This window comes from Rhea americana, unplaced genomic scaffold, assembly GCF_003343005.1.
Source record: "Rhea americana isolate MKP2758 unplaced genomic scaffold, rheAme1 scaffold_13, whole genome shotgun sequence".
Lineage (NCBI taxonomy): Eukaryota > Metazoa > Chordata > Aves > Rheiformes > Rheidae > Rhea > Rhea americana.
Genome location: NW_028185372.1, coordinates 487,204 through 508,778, shown reverse-complemented (window position 1 = coordinate 508,778; position 21,575 = coordinate 487,204). Strand labels below are relative to the sequence as shown.

At 47.8% G+C, this 21,575-nt stretch overlaps 1 protein-coding gene across 3 annotated transcripts in view; it reads left to right on the top strand.

Moving 5' to 3' along the window:
* The window catches only part of PDZD2 (PDZ domain containing 2), a 143,062-nt gene that overhangs the window by 53,261 nt on the left and 68,226 nt on the right, over positions 1 to 21,575 (top strand). For all 3 annotated transcript variants that reach the window (XM_085326291.1, XM_085326290.1, XM_085326292.1), the window contains exon 2: positions 20,618 to 20,993. In XM_085326291.1, the coding sequence (XP_085182417.1) occupies positions 20,618 to 20,993 (376 nt within the window). The remainder of the gene's footprint in view (positions 1 to 20,617; positions 20,994 to 21,575) is intronic.

The window sequence follows — 21,575 nt, the reverse complement described above, 5'->3', positions numbered from 1 at the left end:
GTGTCATTCTCTCTCTCTTTCTCCCCCCGTCTTTTGCCTAGTCATGGTTTGACCTTACCGCATCCTTGGAAGTAAACATGATGTGTGAGTCTGAAAATAAAAAGTGATTGATTCTTTCCTAGACCCCTTTTATCTCAAAAGAGTTTCAGTACATGAAGGGAAACACAAGTTCTCTCTCTTTCCTYGTTTCCTTCAACACGGAGAACCTGTAACTCTGCCCAGCGGCCCACACCAGAAAGCCTGAGGTCAGGGTCATCACCGTATGTTTGCATGCCAGCAGGCGTCGTGTAATTTGCAGTTTTTAATTTATTGTGCAGACTTTGAAGGAGCATATAATGCTGAGTGCAGGCTGACTGTCTTTTGTGTGCAGGCTGACTGTCTTTCGTGTGCAGGTAAATCTCAATTGACAGGAGCAATGAGAAGATGGTTTGGATGAAGCTTACCTATGCATCAAAGAACATCTGCAACCTAAATGGTAAAAACAGATTTAGTGCATGCACAGCCCTAGCCCTGCTTGTGGACACCAGTGTGTGCGGCAGCATTGGGCACCTCATGCCTGCAGCTGATGCTCATCCGTGCTCCCCAGGGTTGGCCTGTGTGGCTCGTGGTGGCAGGAGAAGGCAGAGCGTGGTGGGCGAGTCTGTAGCCCCGTGATAAAATCTGGAATTGGTCGTATTTGGTGGCTTCTAAAGAGGTTTTCATTTTCTAAACACTTAAAAAGATTAGTCTGAACCAAATGGACGGAAGTTTCCAGTAACCCTGCACACAGTGTGTGGGACCTGGTGTTTTTTTCCATTGCTTATTTGGGAGCAGAGTTGGCAGTCAGGACCCTAGAGAAGCYGGAGATACTGCTGTGGGTTTTATGTTGTATCCGTGTGGCAGGTTGGCATGCTTCATGGTGCCACACTTGAACCTTGCTCCTCCTCCCCACAGGGAGGATTGTGCATTTAATAGTAACCTGGGTGTGGAAAGCTGAATTTCAGGGGTGCTGGTCTTGCAGGATCTCAGCTGCTGCAGGGTGGAGTGGTGGAGCACATCCAAAGGCTGGGCCTGCTCCGGTGTCCATAGTTGGGCGCTCAATTGCTGGTGTCTGGAGGGGCTGTGGTTTTCAAATCTACTGGCTAGRGTCTTGAAAATTTAATTGCTTGGTGATGCTGTGAGGTCATGATTTGGATTAATTTGCTCCAGGCTATTGCACGTTGGMCTCACAAAGCACCATCTTTCACTTGGATGGTCAAGCAGCAGCGAGAGACCTCTAAAACATGGGTGCCAAAGATGTGTTAGCAGATACCGAGCGGTGGGAAACGGAGCGACGGATGAGTGCAGAGACTGTGCCAGTGCCTGGCTTCCACTGAGGCTCCATTGCAGGTTTCACGCCTCATTTGGGGATAAAACATTGAATTTGGCACACGAGCCTGCAGAGGCGGTTGACCCCTCTTTGAGGTGTCGTAAATGATGCAGAGCAAGCATTGAACTACAGTCATCGTTTCCATAGTTAAAGGCCTCCTTTTTGAACACTTTGTGACTAGGTCAGTAAATGCAATAAGGAAATTAGTAAATCTAGTRAATTATTAAATCAGTAAATCTAATAGGGATTAAGGGTCTGCCCTCCCTTCCTTGAGTCTGAGTAATGAAGATTATGTATGAGTTTAAACTGCCAAATTTGAACTTGTATCCAGACTGCTACTTTAGGCCTCGTGTCCTGGCTTCTAGCTTCTGGTCCAGATCCAATACATTAGAATTTATATATGTATATTGGCGAGGCTAAATAGACCTTGAAATATGGTAGATGTTAGTGAGAGATTGGTGTGTTAACTTTATTACATATATGGTTTTAAAGGTCTGAACTAAACTAAAATTTAATAAACTGTAGGAGGTAACAAGCTTTTACRTGCAGCAAACTGCTTTTGTGACTATTTTCAGAGCGAGCTGGGAGTTTGTGCTGAGGGCTAATGGGCAGCACTGCTGTGGCTCCATAGCTGTCTTCCTCTGGGAGGACTGACTGTCAGAATGGTACAGAAGGAAAATAAGAGCAGCGTGTTAGTTATGCTTAAACACAAAGCTGAAATGTCACAAAATATATGAATAAATATGGTGCTAGTGGCAGTTTTCTTTACAGGGAGGATCAGCCATTAGGTAAGTCAGCWGACTGTTGCCTGTTTTGCTGAAAGCAAGTCTCTCTAGGTGGGTAAATTCATCCCCAGCCCCTCCAGGATTTATCTCTCTCTTTTTATTCTGCAGATTTTATAAACAATCCCTCTTGCAACCTGAGGTTTGCCAGTGGCGACTCTTCTAAGGCATTAACTTTGAGCATTGTCTAAAGCTAATTAAATTAATGAGTATTGATCAAATTGTTGGCTTCCTGTTTTGGGTTTGTGTCCTCCTCATTTGAAGAAGGAGCTGCCTCTCTTCCCTGCATCAGCTGACGTGCTGGAGAGAAGTGGAGTTAGAGAAGGAAAGAGGAGCTTCAGCCTCTATTCCCTTGCAAGGAACGTGAAAGTGCTGGTGGGGGGACGAGGGCGCGACGCTGTAGGGAGAAGAGATTGGAGAGGAAGGGCATGACACATCAGGATTTTCAAGGGGCAGGAACATCTGGACAGCTGACAACCTCTTTCTCTGCTGTTTGCCAACACGTTTCTATAGGGTCCGTGCCAGACGCTTCTCCAAAGTTCAGGGCTTTAGTCAGCGTCGCTACAAGGAGCGCTTTGTGCGGACCGTGCTGGCCCCTACCCGCCTCGCCTTCTGGTAGCGCGGGCAGCCGAGCCAGCGATGCTTGGGGGAACGTACAGTGCCGTGCGTGAAAAATACAGTGGCTGCGGTAGGAAAGGCGGTTCTGCTGCATCGCGGGAAACGCGAGGTGGGGAACAGCAGACGTGGAGCAAGGAAACTGGTGCTGATGTGGTCTCCTCGAGGTGGTTGGGCTTTGTGTTTCACTGCCTGCTGGATGCACATCGTAAGTACGTAAGGGGTAGGTGCAAAATCCCGTAGGACCACAATAAGTTTAACCTTAAAGGTTGTTTAGGAGGTTGATTAACCATTTTTGTTGGATTTTTYACCATCCCGTAACTTCCATTAATATCTGTATCATTGTCCTGTATTAAATGCTGGCTGCTGCATCCTCGCTGTCTTAACAGCTGTTCTGTTAAACACCTCTAGACTCACTGACTTTCACCTGGCACCCATACCGATAGGTAACTGAAAGCAGTCGCCCAGCGCTTCTCAGAATTGGGCCTGTCAATATTATATAGTGTTTGCTTCTAGTACGAGTTGCATATGGGTGGGAGCTGTAGCATCGCAGTCATGGTTTATGATTTCATCCCAGTCTGGTGCATAAAACATATGGTACTTGTGTGGCATCCACATGAGTGGATTTTACGCATATTGTGCCGTGTATCTGTACGTGTATGTATTTCTGCGTTTGATCCATGTGAGAGTAAATATCCCAGCCAAAAGAAGAAAGTTTATAGGAGAATAAGCACTGCCATGTTTCAGAGTAAAGGCTTTAGCAATAGGCTGATTTTAAGGTTTTTGCGTGTAACAGCTGACAGTGGCCAAGCGTCCAGATAACGACAAAAATGAGAGGATCGGCAGGTGCGTGTTGTGTGGTTTGGGGGCTTTTCTATTTTTATTTTCAATACTTCAGCCCTAATGCATGGGGGAGGTGGGGCATCATCGTCATGGAAACGGGGCGTGATGCTGAGGAAGGTGAACGGGTGGGGGGCTGTTGCTTCTAGGGGGTGCGCGGTTGCGCTCGGGGACGGTTCGCTCGGCTGGTCCGCTGCGCGGGAAGCGGAGCCRCGAAGGAGCCGCCGTGGCTCCGAGCCACCAGCGCGCTTCGGCGAGGAAATCCGGCTCCCGCGGGACCGGTGGCGTGGGGGGTGGCGGGGCTTGGCCGCTGGAAGCGGAGGATCCATGCGGATGCTGGGCTGCGGTGGCGGGTTTTTGGAAGACTGAAAATCGCGTAGCGGGGCTCCAGCTGCATCTTCTCCCCGGCCAGCGTCGCTGCGGCGCACCTCCGCTCCGTGCCGGCCGGTCCGTGGCGGGGCGGCTGGGAGCACCCGCTTCCCGCGGCGGGTTTCCCTGGCCTTGCGCGCGGGCGGTCCAGCACCCTCCGCGCTGCTGGGGGGCGGGGGGGGGCACGAACATCCTGCTCGCCCCACGTTCTCGTAACTAAACGAAAGGCTTTCGGAAGGAATGCGTAGATGTCCAGATGCTGAATTTCTGCCTTTTTTNTTTTTTTTTTTTTTTTTTGCATAACAGGAGTCACTGCGCTGGTTTTTAATAGAGCCCCTCCGGGTTTATGCGGCCGCAGCTCGGATTAAACTCTGATGCAGCGTGTGAAATCAGAGGCTGCCGTTCGCTCTGCTGCTGCCTTGCTGCCTGCAGACGGCTGCTGGTTAGGATAAGGCTGCTGGCTTTTTCTGTGCASACAGTAGTTACAAAATAATTACGGAACAGGCTTGTTCCTGGTTATACTGACCTTATTTACAAGTTGCTACTTGTTATTTTTAAGCAGACGTCCCAAACCTGCTATCCCATTGGTTGTGTTGCGTTTAATTGAATTCAGTCTTACGTGAAACACGCTGACAAGTCCAATCAGTGCCTTCAGTGAAAGTTTAAAAAGGAGAGGGGAAGGAAATGAGGTCTGTGACATGCGTAAGCTGCTAATTCAGTCGCTGTCATTATTTGTAATGGAGATTTTTAGTTCTCCTCCTCTGCCGGGACATGTGCGAGTTTTGCTGCTGTTAGACTGTCCCCTGAAATTTAGAAACGTGATTTGCAAACGCGTTTGGAGCACGGGCCGGCAGTTCCCTTCTGGGCACAGCTGTGCTGGAAGAGCTCTGAGAGCTGCTCCTGGTGCTGTGGGTGGGGCAGGTTGGGTTGGTAGGTGGTGGTGAAGCCCAAAGCGGGGGGGGAGGAGAGAAATCCAGTTTTGATGTGAGCTGCAGTCATGCAGGAAGTGTGGAACTGAGCCCTCGTATGCATACCTGCTTCTCTGTCCCGTAAGTAAACCTGTAAAACCGCGGCTAGCGGAGATGAGTGGAAGCCAAAAGGAGAGAGGAAACTTCTTTTCCTGTGATGCTGTTGCCTTTGATCTTTAAGTAGCAGAGGCTTATCTGCTAAATAAGCCTGCTCTGTAAGAAGCAGGGATGGGTAAAAACTCTTGGAATTAAAATTTGTGAGCCTTTGCAGTCTCTTTCTCTGGGCTTTGCATATCCTGTGGGGGTTTGTAAACTTTGTGTTGCTTTGAGAGCCTATCTGTATCTAGGAGGGACTGTGTGCCTCTAGCTAATGTGCCCTGCGGATTAAATTAAACAAACCCTCCTCCTGCAAAAGTTGATCTGGAACAGCTGTATGGCTTGTCTGTAGGAGAGCAACTTTTTTTAAAAAAAACTTCTTTTTTTTTCCTTGAGCTTTTGTTTTTGGTTTCACTGTCTTCTGTTCTGTGTCTTCCATCCCCTCTCACTGTCTTTCCAGACTGTTGAATATTCTAATTCTTGATCTGCACATGGGCTAAAAATTATGACTGCTTTGAACTTATAAATGAAGCAAGTGAATTCCCATACCCATTGTAGAAAAGGAAAATACTCAGTCTGAAGTATAATTTGGAGCCTATAGGAAAATGCATCTGAAGAACAGTTTGTGCTAATTCTATAGCTCTGGCACCAAAGCACCAGCTCTGTTATCAAGAGTATTGCGTGTAAGCTCTGTATTTTAATAGTAACTCAGTATGGCTAATTAGTTTGTAAACTCTTTGAAGAAGCTGATGTACTGACTAAATAAGCTGTTATTTTCTCAAAGCAGCTAACGGCGCTCTTAATTTACCGAGCAGATAGTTGCGTGACYGCCTTTGGTTTGCGTACTGGGAGCCAGTATAAGGTCTGAATGTGCCGATTTATCCTGTGTGCTTGCAGCCAAGTTTACTCCAATGCTGCTTGCTAGCAGCGCTGGTAATGTGCTTGAGGGAGGTTTCTGGGTCTCTGGCACAGCGGTGTAGCGTAAATTTGTGCCAGTCTGCTTGATATGTCCAGGGGGAAGATGTCACGTAACGAATGATCTCGCCCATTTGAAATTGGTAGCCCTGTTACCAATCTTTTCAATGTTTGGAGGCAGGTTCAATCCAATAATGAAGAGCAGCTTTGGGTTGCTATCCAGATGACAYGGCTAATCCTGGAGCATGTCTAAAGAGGCCATAGTTATTAGGAGATTTGTGGCTTTGAAAGTTCTGATTCCCTCAGTGCAATCTGTTAACGGCAAGGATTTGTGGTAAGTGAATAATAAATGAAAATCACGAGCAGGCTTACAGGGGATTTCTTGTGACGTGGGGCTGCTCTGTTCCACAACAGAACTGGAAAAAATAACTGGGAGATCCTAACTTCAGGCATCACGGTAATTCGGTAAGACAAAGGATGCAAACACTTATTCCGACAYGTTCGTTAGGGGAAAAGTCACCTTTGTGTTACGTTGAAGGTTGTGTGAGCCAGGGAAGTGTGTTAGTGTGTTACTGAGGGAGACGCTGCATTCGTGCTTCCCATTGCATTGGGAAATTAAGTCTAAAATGTGGTGAGATGTGCTGGGAACTGTCGCCGCGCTGCAGGGGTACGCCTGCTTARCCCTGCCAGTCCTGGCAGGTCGCTGCGCTGTGAATCCCCCTTTTCGGGTCACCTTTATGCTGCAGCATCCGTCGCTGCTATCGTTGCAGCATGCTGGAGGCAGGCAGGTCCCGGGGAGTCCGTAGGCACGGGGAGGTGAAGTCTTGCAGAGCAATGTGGGGTGGAGGATGGGAAGCTGTGATCGCCATTCTTTTTTATTTTAAAAAACCCTGTATGTATTTTCCCTCTACAGAAATATTACATGCTGGGTTACACTTGGCAGCATCTAACAGGTTGMAACATGGGGCAAATCCTGACAAATTTTGGCTGCAGGAGCAGGCTTGGGAGGCTGGTTTGCTGCTAGGAAAAGCCTGTTGGATGAATAGACGTGGAGTGCGGCCCCATCCACWCTCTTGTTTATTAAAATAGTGTGTTCTTTCTGTGCTCCTGCTTTGGGCTGTCCTGGCCGCTTGAGGTAGTTTTTGGTCCTGAAGCCCCTGCTCTGGCTTGTCAGAGGGGTGCTGCTACCTTTTTTGCTGATAAAGCAGTTACAACAGGCTGCAAAATCTGTGTATTAAATACAGAACTTCGCTGGGCAAAAAGACTTGGTYGACAAGTTAAAGTCATCTGCGAGCGGTAATCCATTGGCCTTCTAAAAAGGGCATGTCTCTGTCTTGCTCATGTTGCAAAACCAAGTTAAAGTTAGGAAATGCTTTTTGGTTGCTGCCCTGCGTATTCTTTTCCCTTTTGGCCTCATCCAAACTAACTGTGGTAAAAACAGAGTGAGGATGTAATTACAGGCTGTTTTACAGCGTGAGCATGCAAGGAAAGAGGCAAACTTAATACAGACACACACATGTATCTGGTGTTGCCCAGCTTCTGCCTTTGCAGATTCCTAGCTRCAATTCCTGAATTTATTTTTGCGGTCAGAGAAGAGGGCAAGGAGCTCCTTGTCACCCACCCTGAGGGTATTGTAGCCTTGACTCTGTAGCACGGCAGTGCAGACGGCCCCGGAGCAGCGGGGTTTGGTGGCGCTAGGCTGATCCCCCGGGGGTGGTGAGCCGCCGTGGTGTGGGGCGACCTGCTCTGCCTCTGCCTGTCCTGCCTCCGGGAGCCGGGGCATCCTCTGACATCCGGCTCCTGGCAGCGAGAGCTGGTAGTTGCATTTGCTGATAAACTGCCTCCGTCTGGGAATTTGGAGAATTGCTGAGTAAACTCAAGAGCTGAGCATCGGTGACTGAAACGCTTGCATTCAAAGCAATGTGCTTGCTCCCACACCCAGCTCTGTCCCCGGGGAGCTCCGATGGGTGATGCTTGTGCTTGCGGGGAATTGTAAAATTGAATGAATGTAAGCCCATTTGCCCGTTTCCAAGAAGGCAAGTCCTTTATTCTGACCCAATGTCAGGAGTATCAAAGATGTATTTAAGCAATGGGAGAGGAAGGGTTTGGTGTCGCTGACGGAAGCTGTTGAGCAAGGGAGATGGTGCTTTGTATTGGGTTATTGTGGTTAGAGACCTGTCGCAGCGTGTAAGGGAAGCACGGTTCAGCAGGCCCATGGTCGGAACCGAAAGCAGCTCATCCCATGGATTTACTGTATGCACACGCTATTGTCACGGCCGAGAACAAAGTTGCGATGTTAAATAGCTAAACAAACCAGCTGTCCCTGCAGGCTGCGGTCCTCAAAGGGCAAAAATTGCCTTTACAAGAATGGCTGGAAATTAAATGAAGCATTGATGGCCTCGCTGGGAACAGTGATCGTCTAAAGAGCGGATTAGCTTGATCAAGTAAGGTCAACAGAGAGAGTGATGGATAAGGGTTTCACTGCGGTCTGGCTGAGGGCCTCAGCAAAAGGAGCAGACTTGTGCAGAATCTGCTCCTCTGCCTTTCTTCCTGGTGCCCTCCCCCCCCCCGAACTTGAAATCCATCGTAAAAAACACAAGAACCAATGTGCACAGGTGTGCATTTGTGTATACACATTTAGGCTCTTTTTTTCTTTCTCTTTTTCTTCCCAAGCTCATTGCAGTGTGGTCAGGTCACACCTTTAGCGTTTCCCCTGTTCCCGTGGAGGGTTAGGGTTCCTTTTTGGCCCCTTTTCAGTAGAGAGTTGAGGGTTTCGTCTCAAATACGTGTTTCTGGCTTTGTGAGCTTCGTGGTCAAATCACAGGAGTTGAGGGTACTGAAGGAGWGGGTCCCCTTTGGTGAGGAGGAAGCTGCTCTTGAAATACCTAGCATTTTTGGTATCATGAAGGATCCTGGAGAACAACAAAGACTGGGTGGTCTTTTGAGGGTTAGTAACCTTTGTTGCCAAAACTGGCCCCTTCAAGTAAATTTGTGAAATTTTTCTTTCCCCTCAACTAACTGTGGAGTTATTGGAAGCCTGGCATCTCGCTGTTAATAGGGCGCTTTTCAGGAGCTCAAGCGAGCTTGCAAAAGCATTGGAAATAAGTCTTTTTCTACCCTAGCATTCTGTTTCCTGCTTTAAAACCAACTTGATTAAATTTTCCGGCTCTCCCTTTCGTTATTAGCAGCCATCCAAAACCTTCACTTCTCAGTGCAAAGAGGTACTTTGGGAATTACAGCTGAAGTTGAAACCGAAGGAATGTGGTTTGCCAAAACAGTGTTGCAGAGATCTTTTCATTTAAAATATCATTGCAAAAATTTGCTGCTGGAGTAGAAGCTGTTTCAGTGGGATGTGTTTTCTTTCCTCTCCCTTTTGGGCATTTGTGATAATTTCTATATAKGGAAAAGCACAAAAGGTTTTATCCCAAAGGCGAGGCCTTGCCGTGCAGAAGTAGGAGCGGGGAGGGAGGAGAACATTGCTGTCAGGCTCAGGTRAAGGGCTCCCCACATCATTTCAGCTCCCGGGGATGGGGAAGAGAAGCAGCACGGGAAGGGAGGTGGCTCGCACGCGGTTGTGGGAGGTCCCTGCGGCGGGTGGCCGAGCTCCACCAGCCGGGTGGGAGCTGATGTTAGCTAGGAGGCCCTCGGCCACGTGGCTCTGTGCCCAAATTCACAAGCCGTGCTGCTAACGCAGCTTCGTGGCTCCCGCCTTGGGGCGGGCCGGGAGCCGTGGGGCACCGGCCGCGGGGCTCATCCATCGCACTGGTCTTTGCGACTTTGCGCAAACAGAGGTTGTCGCATTCATTGGTGGAGTTTGCTGCAGCACTCCTAGGGCTGAAAGCCATCACCTTGTGCCACATTTGTGCAAAAAGCCTGGATTATATTGAAGAATATCTCCCATTCTGAACTTCTCATTCAATTTTGAGTAGAAACTATTTTTCTCAGGTTAAATCTACTTCCAGCTGTCACTGCTGCCTAGGATGATTGGGAACCAGAGGCGGAATTAGATAAAAGAATTGCAAGGAGGAATAAGGAAAGATGTGAGCTGGATGGTTAAAAAATGTGGAGAGAAATTATTTTTGAGGGGGTGTGATCCTAAAATAACTGGGACCAAAAGTGATGAGAGCCATGGGAATACAGTGTCAAGGTATGGGCACTTACAACGAAGTGGCAGAAGCGTTACAATTTGCCTATACTTTTCACGTGAGGCGTCTATGGGTCACACTTGAATGGCTTGTGACCTGTTCCTCATTTCTTAATGTAAGGCATGTGTTTTTCAGTTTTATAATTTGATTCCTATTTTGCAAATGTGAACTTGTTCGGGCTTTCCAATGTGGAGCGAGCCTTGCACCTTGGAAGATGCAGTGCAAAAAAGAARTGCTCCCATGCAAGACTGAAGGTTGTCAAACAGATAACACTTAATGAAAAATCCATCTAGAATAAAGTAAAATCTTTATTTTGATGTGCTCTCTCAATTTGAAAGTCAAAGTTCAAATCCCTGAAATGTTACTGAAGAAGCATTGGTTCTCCGAATCAGAAGTAAYGTCTTTAAAAAGTGCCAGGCATCTGAGCTAACGATCCAAAGCTGTGTCTCTGCCATTAACAGCAGCAGTGAAAGCATTTTGAGTGCCACTCTGTAACTTTCTGCAATTGCTGCAAAAGGTAAACATGGCTTTATTTGTATTCCAGTGCGTGTTGTGTGCATGCTCTGCAAACAAGCCTGGCTGCTGGCTGGGCCCTTGTGCTTCTGGTGAAGCAGAAAATCATGCATGGGCCTAATTAGATGCTAGCCCTGGCCTTTGCAAACTTCCCTCAGATCAGTAATTGGAGAATGCTCTCGTACGGATTACGGGCACAGAGTGATTAACCAGCGTCTACATTAGGAACCAGGCGTAGCATAAAAGGGAGCGAGTCTGTAGGGTGAAACCGTTGTGCTGAGACCTGACCTCCGCACTGTGGGTGTTTTGGAGGTTACTTGGGATTAACTCTGATGTGGTCCCCCTGACTGAACGCCCACGGGCATTCGGCTGGAGAGCACGGCATAGCAAGTGGAGCGCATCGAGTGTGCTCCTGGCCCACATCTGCCCRTTGACTTTCATCTGAAAAGCACCTAGTCTGTGCGCTTAGTCACTGCTCTGCTGTGCGTACCAAAGCACGGTAACACGGAAAAGGAGATTTGCTTCAAAATTTGATTTGGACTGAAATGCTGAAGTAGACCAACCCTATCAGAGGCAGCCCTTGGCCATGGGGCAGTGGTAGGGAATGAGGTTAGCAGGCTTCCTACAGACTGAACTTTCTCCTTTCTTCTCAGTTTTTGGCCGCTTTATTCCCTTCTATTCATCCTGCAGCAGAAGGGATACAGAACTGTCCTCTACTGTAGTAGAGTCCAGTAAACCCTAAATTGAAGAGGACAAGGAAACCCAATTTAATACATTTTGGAAAACATATTTGGTAAAAATGGAGAGAGGGGAAGCTTCTTGATTATTGGCAGTGGCGGTGTTGTGTATGGATGTGGGTTTAGGGGGATGACTGCAGTCAGTCGCCCTAGTGTTGCAGGTGCGTTACCAAGTCACATGAAGCAACTGAGCCTGTCTGGACTTGCCCTGTCCTCCCGGGAAGGGTGCATCCGCCTCTGGGCTACCACGGGAAGAAGGTGGTTTGATACCTGCTTTGGTGAAAGCATGGAAGAGGTGTTAAATCTGACCTCTCTCAAAGWCCTCAGGAAAAGAACCAGTAGGGCAGAGTTTGGCCGAAAAAAAGGCTTCTGGTACTCATGTAGCCTGGGGCTTCAAGAGTGTAAGCGTCTTCAAAAGGGCCAGAAGTCATGGTGGTGGAGGAGAATGAATTTAAGCAGCTGCAAGCACGACATGAAACAAGGAATAATTGCAGGTGCTAATGCCTAGTTGTAACTTCATTTTATTTTGCCTTGCTGCAGCAAAGGTAAAAAGCTAATAATTATCATTTTGAAGTGATAACTCATCAATTTAAATTRCTCAGTTTTCTGGTAACTGAAAATTATATTTGTAAACATGGCCATGCATCCAGGTAAAAGTCAGTTTGCAGCAGAGCTATGAGCTAACGAACTGGAGCATTCAGCGTCCTCATAGGTGGACTGAATGAGACCACTTCAGTTTGTACTCTCTGCTGCCGAATACTTAACAAGTAGCACTTGTCTCTTCAGTCCTCCTCCTTCTGTCTGTAGCACCAAACCCCCAAAGCAGTGTGTACTTCTGTCTCTAGGACTTCTAGATGAAGTCCTGGGAGTTACCTGTTTTGTAGGATCAGGTCCTTTGCAGAGCTTGAGTACAAAGTCCCTGCAGTATAAATGCAATGTCATTCCTGTATTCAGCCAAGACAGCCAATAAATCACTAAATCCCAAGGGACTGCATCTTATTCCCAAGGGACAGATGACTGCAGCTGCATAATCTGTTACCTTTACGTTCAGGGTGCCTGTCAGAGCTCTGGGTGTTTCCTAGGCATGGAGGAGCTGCTCTCTGGCTCCTAGACTCATCCTCTTCAGAGGTTTGTTCTGGGAGGACAGTGGGGAAAAGGCTCGGGGTGCTTGTCTGCACCTTTGTCCATCCTGCTCGGTGTTTTGGGGTTTCCTGCTGGTCCTTTCTCGTCGTGCTCTGGATGTGCTTCTGGGGAGAGGCTCTAAAAGCACAGGGCAGAAATGTGTTTTTTGCATGGTGCCAGCATAACTGCAGTGCTAATCTCTCTTCTTTCTGCACCTGAGATGGGGGTGTAATTGAGCTGGTCCTCATCACTTCTGTGAGGATGCCTATCCCTTTAGTGTTAGAAACCGAAGGTGTTAATGTCACGCAGCCAAAGCAAGCCAGTACTTCTGCCTGGAACATGCGTGCAACTCCCTTCCCTCAGGCCGTCGCTGTGCGTAAGTGAGCGCTGCTGATGGACGCGGAAGCACGGCCCCTTGCCCAGCTCGCCGTGCCCGTGCAAGCGTGAGTGCGCCCGCYGCGAGCCGGATCGCAGGGCTGGGCTGGGTTGGGTTAAAACTCCCTGTCTTGGGGTTGGAGTTTTTGAAAGTTTGCTTTTGGCTGGGTTCGTTTAAAGCTGGAGCAGTTCCCTCGTGAGGTTTGTTTGCTCTGTTGCCCACGCATTTGCACCAGCACCAGAGCAGCACATGAGGTGGGAGGAAGGCTGCGATCTCGTTCGGGGTTGACTGATCCCAGATATAAGGTGTTTGTGAAACTGTGGGGTGTAAAGTCCAAGGGCTTCGCCACCATAGGCCTTGCAGCAGCTCTGTGGGATGAGGMATGTTGTTGGCCCTGTTTCTTTTACTGGAAGGCTTGCCTGGAGCGCTCCAGGTGGTCTGTAGCCCAGCGAGGGAAGAGGAATTCAGTTCTCCCAAATTCCAGGCCACGTTGTTGCATCGAGACCGGGTAGCAGAGGGTGTCTCACCCACCTTCAGTCGTGGTACCGCRTTGCAGGGCCTCACTGAACATTACGTTCCCACGAAACGGCAAGGAGGCAGCAGGCCTGCAGAAACGCAGCAGCGCTCCTTTGCGCGCTTTTCGCCCTTTTTGAGAGCTTGAGGTGATCCTGTGCAAAGATGTCCTGCCTGGTGCCTCGTTCCAGTGGCCAGAGGTGCGTTTCCCTCTTCTTTGCAAGCTTCAGCACTTGAAGCATTTGTTCCTCTTAATACTAAATTCTTGCTGGTTTAGTTGCTCTGTTGAATGAGTGAAGATCAGACCTTGCCCCGTTGKCTCCCTCCTGATGGCGGGTCGCTGCGCTGTTGTGCTGTGTTGTACCCACTGACACCGGCCAGCCTGCGAGCAGCTTGAACGTCACCGCGGTGAGCATGAGCAGTATCATGCTGCTAGCAGTCCTAATCTAGGAAAGGACTGGGTCTAGCCAGCACTGAACGTGGGCAGGGCATTCTTAGATTAGCTTATAACAGAAATATACCTTGAAATCTCACATCTCACTTCTAAACTTACTTTTCTTCAAAACTTTGGTGGGTCTAGTGGCGTTTCTCCCTATAAATTTGATAGTGGAAAATATACCACAGACAAAAAAAGGAAAAAAAAAAAAGCAGTTTTGTTTCTCTTGAAATCCAACACTTTGGCTAGCCTGGAAAAAGCCAGCATTGCTTGGAGAGCCGCAGCCAATGTGAGACCGCGGGAAGCGCTGCTCGTTCTTGGCCACGAGTTGGCGGCTCTGAATTGTTTGCCCTCAGAAGGGAAGTGGGAGCCCTGTTACATACCCCAGGCTGTCTGAATCAACTCCGGGGGTGTTTTTAACGTCTCACTCCATGACTGACTTTTTCCCATGCTGTTTCTCTGCTTTCCCCTGCTTATCAGCACAGGAGGAGAAGATTGCGTCCCTTGTTGCGTGTGTCATCGCGCACAGAGCCCAGGACAGGAAAGGGCTTGTTGGTGGCGAGACGCTGCACTGAAAACTCCCTGGCTCGTTCCTGGTGTGCCACAGCTACGTGCCCACAGGAATATGTTTAAGCGGCACCTGATTTACCAGCACAGTTGGTTTCTCTTCAGATAAACTGTCGCTGGAGAGCAGGGTGCCCTGTGGAGGCAGAGGAGGTGTGACAGTGGAGACAGGGTGGCAGTGGGTGTCCCAGGGGAGATGCCACCCCAAGGAGGTGTGCCCAGCCCAGCCCTGTGGAGGACCTGCTTGCAAGGTGGCCAAGGGAAGGTTTGACTGGGTCTTTGGAGCTTGCTGATCCCCCTCTTCGACTACATGCGTTAAAGGTGTCTTGAATCCTGCCCGAAGACGCAGAAATTGCTGTCGTAGAGGATAACAAGCCTGAAAAGGATCCCGGTGCTGTTTGCCAGCTGTGCGCTCGACGGGCTGGGTGCTTTCACGGTGGCAGCGGTGAGGTGAGGGTTTGACGGGGAGGCGTGTGCTCTTAGATCCCTCGCTGCCCGTTCGTCGTTGGAGTTACGCGCCCTGCATTGCCTGAAAACCAGGTTCGATCATGTGCCTGTTCGTTAATTTTAGCTTTTAAAATCCCCCTTGGGTCCGTAGATTTAGTTCTGTTAGGATCCGCTCTGCACTGGCTCTGTCCAGCGTGAAAAAGATAGAGTTTCAAGAAGTTTTACCATGTTGTAGTCTTTCAAAGAGCATAAAAATTAGCAGCCTCTCTGTCCTGCTAAGGATACTACAGGTCCCCAGGTATCCTAGGTAGAGCCTCTAAAAGCGATTGTCTTGGCTGAAATTTCTTTTTTCTTTTTGCTCTGGTGAACTATGTTATATGGCAGTTGGCTGGATATCAGGGCTATTCTGTGTATATAATTTCCAAAGCATTTTCTGATCTTTGGGGATGAAAGGTTCTGTAGAGATGCAAAAGAATGCCATTATTATAAAATAAACATACTTCTTCAATATTTCTGATACTAAAGTAAATCCAGATGTTTTCTTATGGATGTTGGGCCTGCTTTGGGTTTTCCTTCACTCTGTGTGACCATCTGTATTTGTTCAAGTTTCACTGCGTAAACTTTGAGATGTGATGTGACACAATTTGTTGCAGCATGTTCTTGTCAAGTCTGGGAACTTTTATATTTACACACACATGCACGCGTGCACACACATGCATATATATAGATATATATTTTAGATATATATCTATATATATRTAATGAAAAGAAAAACAACATATTTACCCTAAAATACCATTTCTGAGTCTGACACTTCACRTACATGCCGAGGACCTTGGAATAAACTCAGCAAGTTTATCCATTCATATAATTGCTGCAATCATCTCAGTGATGTCAGGGAGAAATGGGATTTGACGGTGGAGTTTGAAATAGTCTCAGAAGGAAGCAGATGTGTGCTTCGCTTCGTAATTCTGAGAGAAAGGGAATATTAAATGCCCTTTAATACCAGCCACTGGTTGCACTTACTAACATGTGGTTGAACTTTGCAAAAGGTAACCGTGCAGCACTCTTTTAACTGTGAAACAATTTTGCCTTCATTCTAAAAATTACTAAAATTTGCATGGTTTCTCTCCTACAGAGAAGAACAAGTCTGCCCCACTATTTAAGGCTGGATTTCATATAGGCTGATACTTTACTATAGCTGATGCTAGAGAGAGATCAAAGCAGTAAAAACAACCAGGTGGTCATTGTGGCTGAGCATGGAAATGGGAAATGTTTCAAAGTCAATGTTTCAGTGATGTTTTGGAGTTTGCCTGGGGAGCTGCCACYGAGATACCGAGGCCTAATGTTTGTCTTCCCTTCCAGGGGCATGTTGGTGTCCATCACCCTGGTGCCTTGGTTGTTGGTTGCGATCTTTCCTATCTGAATTTGGCTCGAGTTTCTCTGTGYTTCAGCTTTTACGGTGCTTTTTCAGAATTCCAGCTGTATCCAGTCTGGCCYGTGACTGCCAGAAATAGGTTTCTCTGCCCCTGCTGTTGTTGTAGAGGATGCGGTGAGTCTTTGCTGCTGCATCCTGCTGTGTTGTAGCACTGCTTTCCTGGGCATCACTTACTGCACGGGGCTTTGAGATCTTCAGCTAGGGAAGCTCTGTGGGAACACGAAGCATGGTAGCACTAGTCRTAGTTACTCATGTAGGACGGGGAAATGTCCTACTAGTAAGAGGCGTTACGGAAAGGAGTTGTAAGGCTGTCATAAATCCTGTGTAAGGAGAGGGACGCAAGACAACCTTTTCCTAATATGAAGTCCTCCYGGGTGTTTGCAGCCAGCTTCTGTGATTCTACAGGGAAACCAGTTTGCCCAGCTGTGCGGAGGGGGGGTGACACTACCCTCCAAACCTGCAAATACATAAGATGTGGGCAGGTATTTTGCTGGTAAAGTGTTGTGTTTTGGTAACTAATCTTAATAGATGCATTATGGGTTGGTAAAATCTTTTGCAATCTTAAAATCAAAGATAATAGGATTTGTTATGTGCAGTCCTTCACTGGTATTAGGAGTAGTTTCCCAGGCTTTTTAGTTTATAAGATCTAGGGCTTTCCCTGAATCTTACCCCATGCCCTACCAACTGAAGAGGGGAAGAGGAGGTTAAAAAGCAGTTGTGACTTACAGTCTCAGTTTTCAATAAAGTGGATCAGTTGAAGCTGCATTAGGGATACTTTTGCACCATGCAGCTTCTCTTTCCCAGCTGAAGGCAATGTTCAAAGTAACTAATGGTTTCCAGGTAGAAGTCAGTTCTCCAAGTCTGTATCAGCTCTGATCTCAGCCTGCCTGAAATCCATATGATGTACTGATCTCTAATGTCTCTGAAGTGTTCTGCAGGGGCCAAATCCAGGAAAAAGCTTGTCTGCCTTGCACACGTTAAAAACTGAGAAGTGGAATTTTTGGTCCTATCTAGCTTTYGCACAGTTTTCTGCAGTCTAGAGGCTGTACAAATATGCTTTATTGAATCCAGCTCTCTCTTGCCTTCTGGCATAAAGATGCTCCTGGATTGATAGAAAGTAATGAAAAATCTGCTGATTCTCACTYATCTAATACAACCTTTCCTGTCTTTTGTCTTGTACTTAGAGCCTGCTGGGTTTTCTTAAGGTTTTTTGGCTTCTTCCTTAAATAAGAAAAGAAATTGCCAGCTAAGTAGGCATCATGTTCTTAGCACAACTTACAAGTGGCTTGGATTCCTTGGTTAACAGCCCTGCCTAGGGAAGGGAGGGAGCAAGTGACCACAAATGCTTGATGTATTAGTTCCCTGTCTTGTAATGCGAGTTTGGTGTTACACCAATGTTGGTCTTCCAACATGAGATGCCTGGTCCTTGGCTCAAAACAAACTCTGAGATGATGATGTCACTTATTGCATCACTGATACCCATCCTTGCAGCAGCTGGATCTACCCTGTTCTGAAGTATCTGGCATCAGTTGGGGTACCTGATCATTTACTGCCAAAGATAGCTGCTCACTGACCCAGAGAATGATTTTCTTCATGGAAAATTATTGTGTGCTTTGAACTGCCTAGAAGTACTCAGGAAGACATAAAAACATGAGTTACTAGAGGCTGCACGCCTGGAACTTGTAGGCCATCTCAACATATGGAGTAAATCAGCATGGCTCCACTGACTTCAGTACAGCTGCAACTACTAATGCTGGCTGTGAACCCTGCTCCAGACTTCAGGCTTGATACTCTATGGCCAGTGGATAGAAAAAAGAGCTTCTGTCTTCCTTTTTAATAAATTCACATTTTAAAATAATAAATAATAATAAATTTACAAAATATATGTGCTATAAAGGGAATTAAAGTAGTAAATTATTTTTTCCTAAGGCTGCTTTATTTGGGACATCCAGTAACTTACTTCTCTCTCATTCAACATAGTTCCTAAATCAAATATTTGATGAATGCCTGCACTTGATTACTGGCATTCAAAAATACATCAGGGATTAGTTCAGAGATCGAGATCTGTGTTTAAGGAAAAAAAAATCCCTGCATACATGTACCTGCACAAAAACAAGTCAGGCAAAACTGACTGCGCAAAAACAGGGTGGGCAGCACCTAGGTGAACCCCAGGACTGTTGGAAGAGGAACTGCTTTTCTGTTCTGTGCGCCAGGAGAAGCAATGCTATCAGGCTTGTGTGTGATGGATCAGAGTGCAGTGATATTGCTGCAAGCAAAAGTCATGAATTTTAATCAACTTTACTGGCTGCCTTGAAATCTGAGTTGAAAGATAAATGTGAAAAACAGGCATCTCATATTGTTTCTGGAACAAAACTGCCCCTTTTCTGTTGATTAGAAGATTTTTTTTTCTTTTAACTTGAAAATCAAAAATACTTCCATTTTAGTTCTGGATTTTTTTTTAAGCTAGCCCTTGAGGTCCTGTCTTCCCTTGGTGCCTTGCTGAGTGACGTGTCACCTTGTGGCCACCCAGATAGCTGGCTCTGGCTGCAGACACTTTCCAACCAACAGGGCTGTCTGATTTTAGATGGTTTGTGGTTTTATTTAAAGTTTCTTAATGATTTTTTTTAAAGGGGAGGGTGGGGGGGGGAGGTTTGCCTAGTGAAAACTGCAGAATGGATTGTCCAGGAGGTTGAAATCCATATATTCACTGGGGAGATTTGGCGCAGCAAATGTTTGTCCTTCAAGTCTGTTGCTCCAGGGCTGTTTTGAAGGCTATATAGTTATATTCATCTAGGCATTGGTTTTCCTAATCAGATGTAAGATGATTATAATGTTTTCTGGTGGGGACATCTAAGCTTTGGGAAGAACTAGGCTGAAACTACCAGCTAACATCCATGGACAAAAACACACCCATTGTGGGTTATTTTGAGTCACTCCCAGACTGGTCCGGATTACTCTCAGTAATTGAGAGTGTTTTTTTCACTCCTCTATAAAGAGGTTTGCTTCAGGGTTATCATAGCTGCTTTTCCTGTTTTGCCATAAGTCACCTCTATGCAGGAATAATTTTCCAGGGTTGYATTTAAAGCTAACAAACTTTTAAGAAAGGAGAGGGGAAAATTAGCCCAGAAATTCTGGGTAGAAAAAAACCAAAAAGTGGAAGACCCCTGAGTTTCTCCTTTCAGTCCAAACTGCTCTATTATTTTCTCTTAGGATCCCTTATGATTTAGCTCCACACCTATTTTCCCATCTCTGATAGCTGTAGGTTCACCAACTGCTCCATATTAATAAAACGTTCATTGCAGCTGCAGCAGACGCTCACTTGATGCTCTTGGAAATATTTGCTGCTTTCACTAGTGAGAAAGGCAGTGTATTTTGAGGACCTAAATCAGTGTGAAAGGGCACATACAAACCTGCTAAGTACAAATTCCAGCTTGTTTGTACTCTCAGTTGGCTACACCCTTGGCTCAGAATCCAGGTATTTCAAGAATTCTAGTTGAGGTATATGCTTTCCCAAAAGAGACATGAAGTTAGATTCCCCTTTTGCATCGATGGGTGCAGTTTCTTTAAGGTCACCGAGTATTTGCTTGCAWCAGAAATGTCAATTCCTTCAAGGCGTATTCAAAGCCTGTGGGAGGGGAGGCGATGTTTTGCTGCAGTGCTGGAAACCTCGCGGTTTACTCCTTCCACAGCTGAGATGACCTMGCTCTTGCTTTCTTTGGAGTATGCTTACTCTAAAGGAAACCCACCTTATTTCCATGCCCGTTTATGGGAGCTGGTACGCCTTAGTTTGCGGTGCCGTGCTTTGCTCTGCCTCCAATGAGGCCGTTGGAGCTACGCCTGCCTACCCCAGCGGTTGATTTTTTTTCCCTGAGGCCTTCAAAGCATCTATGTATGCTGAAGCAGAAGATTGGTTTTGCTAAGAAGGCTCATTTCAGATGCAAATACTCTATGGGCTGCTGCACAAATGAAACCTGCCTGATTTTTTTTCTTTTCTTCTTTTTTTTTTCAAATCTTTATTTATTTGTTTTATTCTCCACTGGAAACCCGCTCTGCTTTGCTTCACCCATGTTTTCGTGCTGCTGTGACACATGTCTTGAGGTCAGAATGGTGGAAACCAGTTGGGTGGTATGTACCAGTGTCACATAACGCCTGTGCGAGGTCAGCCAGAGCGAACGTGCCGGCGTCGAGGGCTGCTCGCCCAGCAGCGTCGGCGGTCGCTCGGAGCTCCTCCGCGCGACTTGGAATATTTAATACGGAAGGAGAGGAGCGTTTGCGGACGCGTCCGGGTGTCCCGCCATGTCCCGGTAGTGGGGTAGTTGGGGCTGCTCGGAGGGCGCTGTGGACGCAGGGCGGGCGTCGTGGTCCTAACCCGCGCTTGTCCCTTCCCCTGCAGCTACTTGGCTGAGCAGTGCTGGAATGGCGGCTTCGTCCACCTGATCATGCTGCGCCGCATCAAGCGCAAGGCCCCGCCGCCTCCCTCCAACGGCAACACCGGCGACGGCTGCGAGCCCGGGGCGAAGCCGGGCCCCGAGCCGAGCGACAGAGCCGCCCGAAATGGGAAAAGGACGAGGAAGTTCGGCGTCATCACCAGGACGCCGGGCGGCAAGGAGAAGCCCGGCTCGGAGCCGGGCAACGGGCACTGCACGCCCATGGAGGTGGAGGCCCCTCAGCCGGCGTCGGCCGCGGCGGAGAGCGGCGCGGAGGAGCCGTTGGGCGGCGTCGGGGGACAGCAGCGGTCCCGGCTCTCGGACGGCGACCAGCCCGCCCAGGTACGTTTCCTCCGGGCGTCGTAAGGAATCCAGCGGGCACGCTGGTGGATTAAGGGCTTGTCTGGAGCAGCTTCCCYGGGCTCAGGCCCCGGCCTCGAGTAATAACGGCGAGGGGCCTCCRTCGTGGTAGGTCTGTGACGAGGGGAGAAGGTTACTTAGTCATCAGACCTGTYGCTTTTGGCTCCCGGATTTTGTTTGCAGGAGACAACTGGTGGCGTTACGACGCCGTGGCAGGAGGCGCCGGCRGAAGGCGGTCACCTCGCGGCTAGCGTTGCCTGAGCGCGACGGGCCGTTACGGCTTCCGTTAAAAACGGAAATCAGAAGCCCCTTTTTGAAGGGAAAGGGAGTCAGCGCAAGACCACAGTCCGTTTATTAGCTTGCGTTACAAATCTTGTTCGGAAAACGTTTAGAAACGCCCCGGAAGTTGCTGTGAATTTTGCTCTGCCTTGCCGAGATGCACGATTTGTTAATGTCGGGGACRGTGGTGGGACGAGGGCCTCTTATTGCTTCTCTCCTCGACCTGGTGGAGATCCTGGGGTTTGTTGCCTGGCTGGAATTTCATTATTGCTGCATGCACATGCA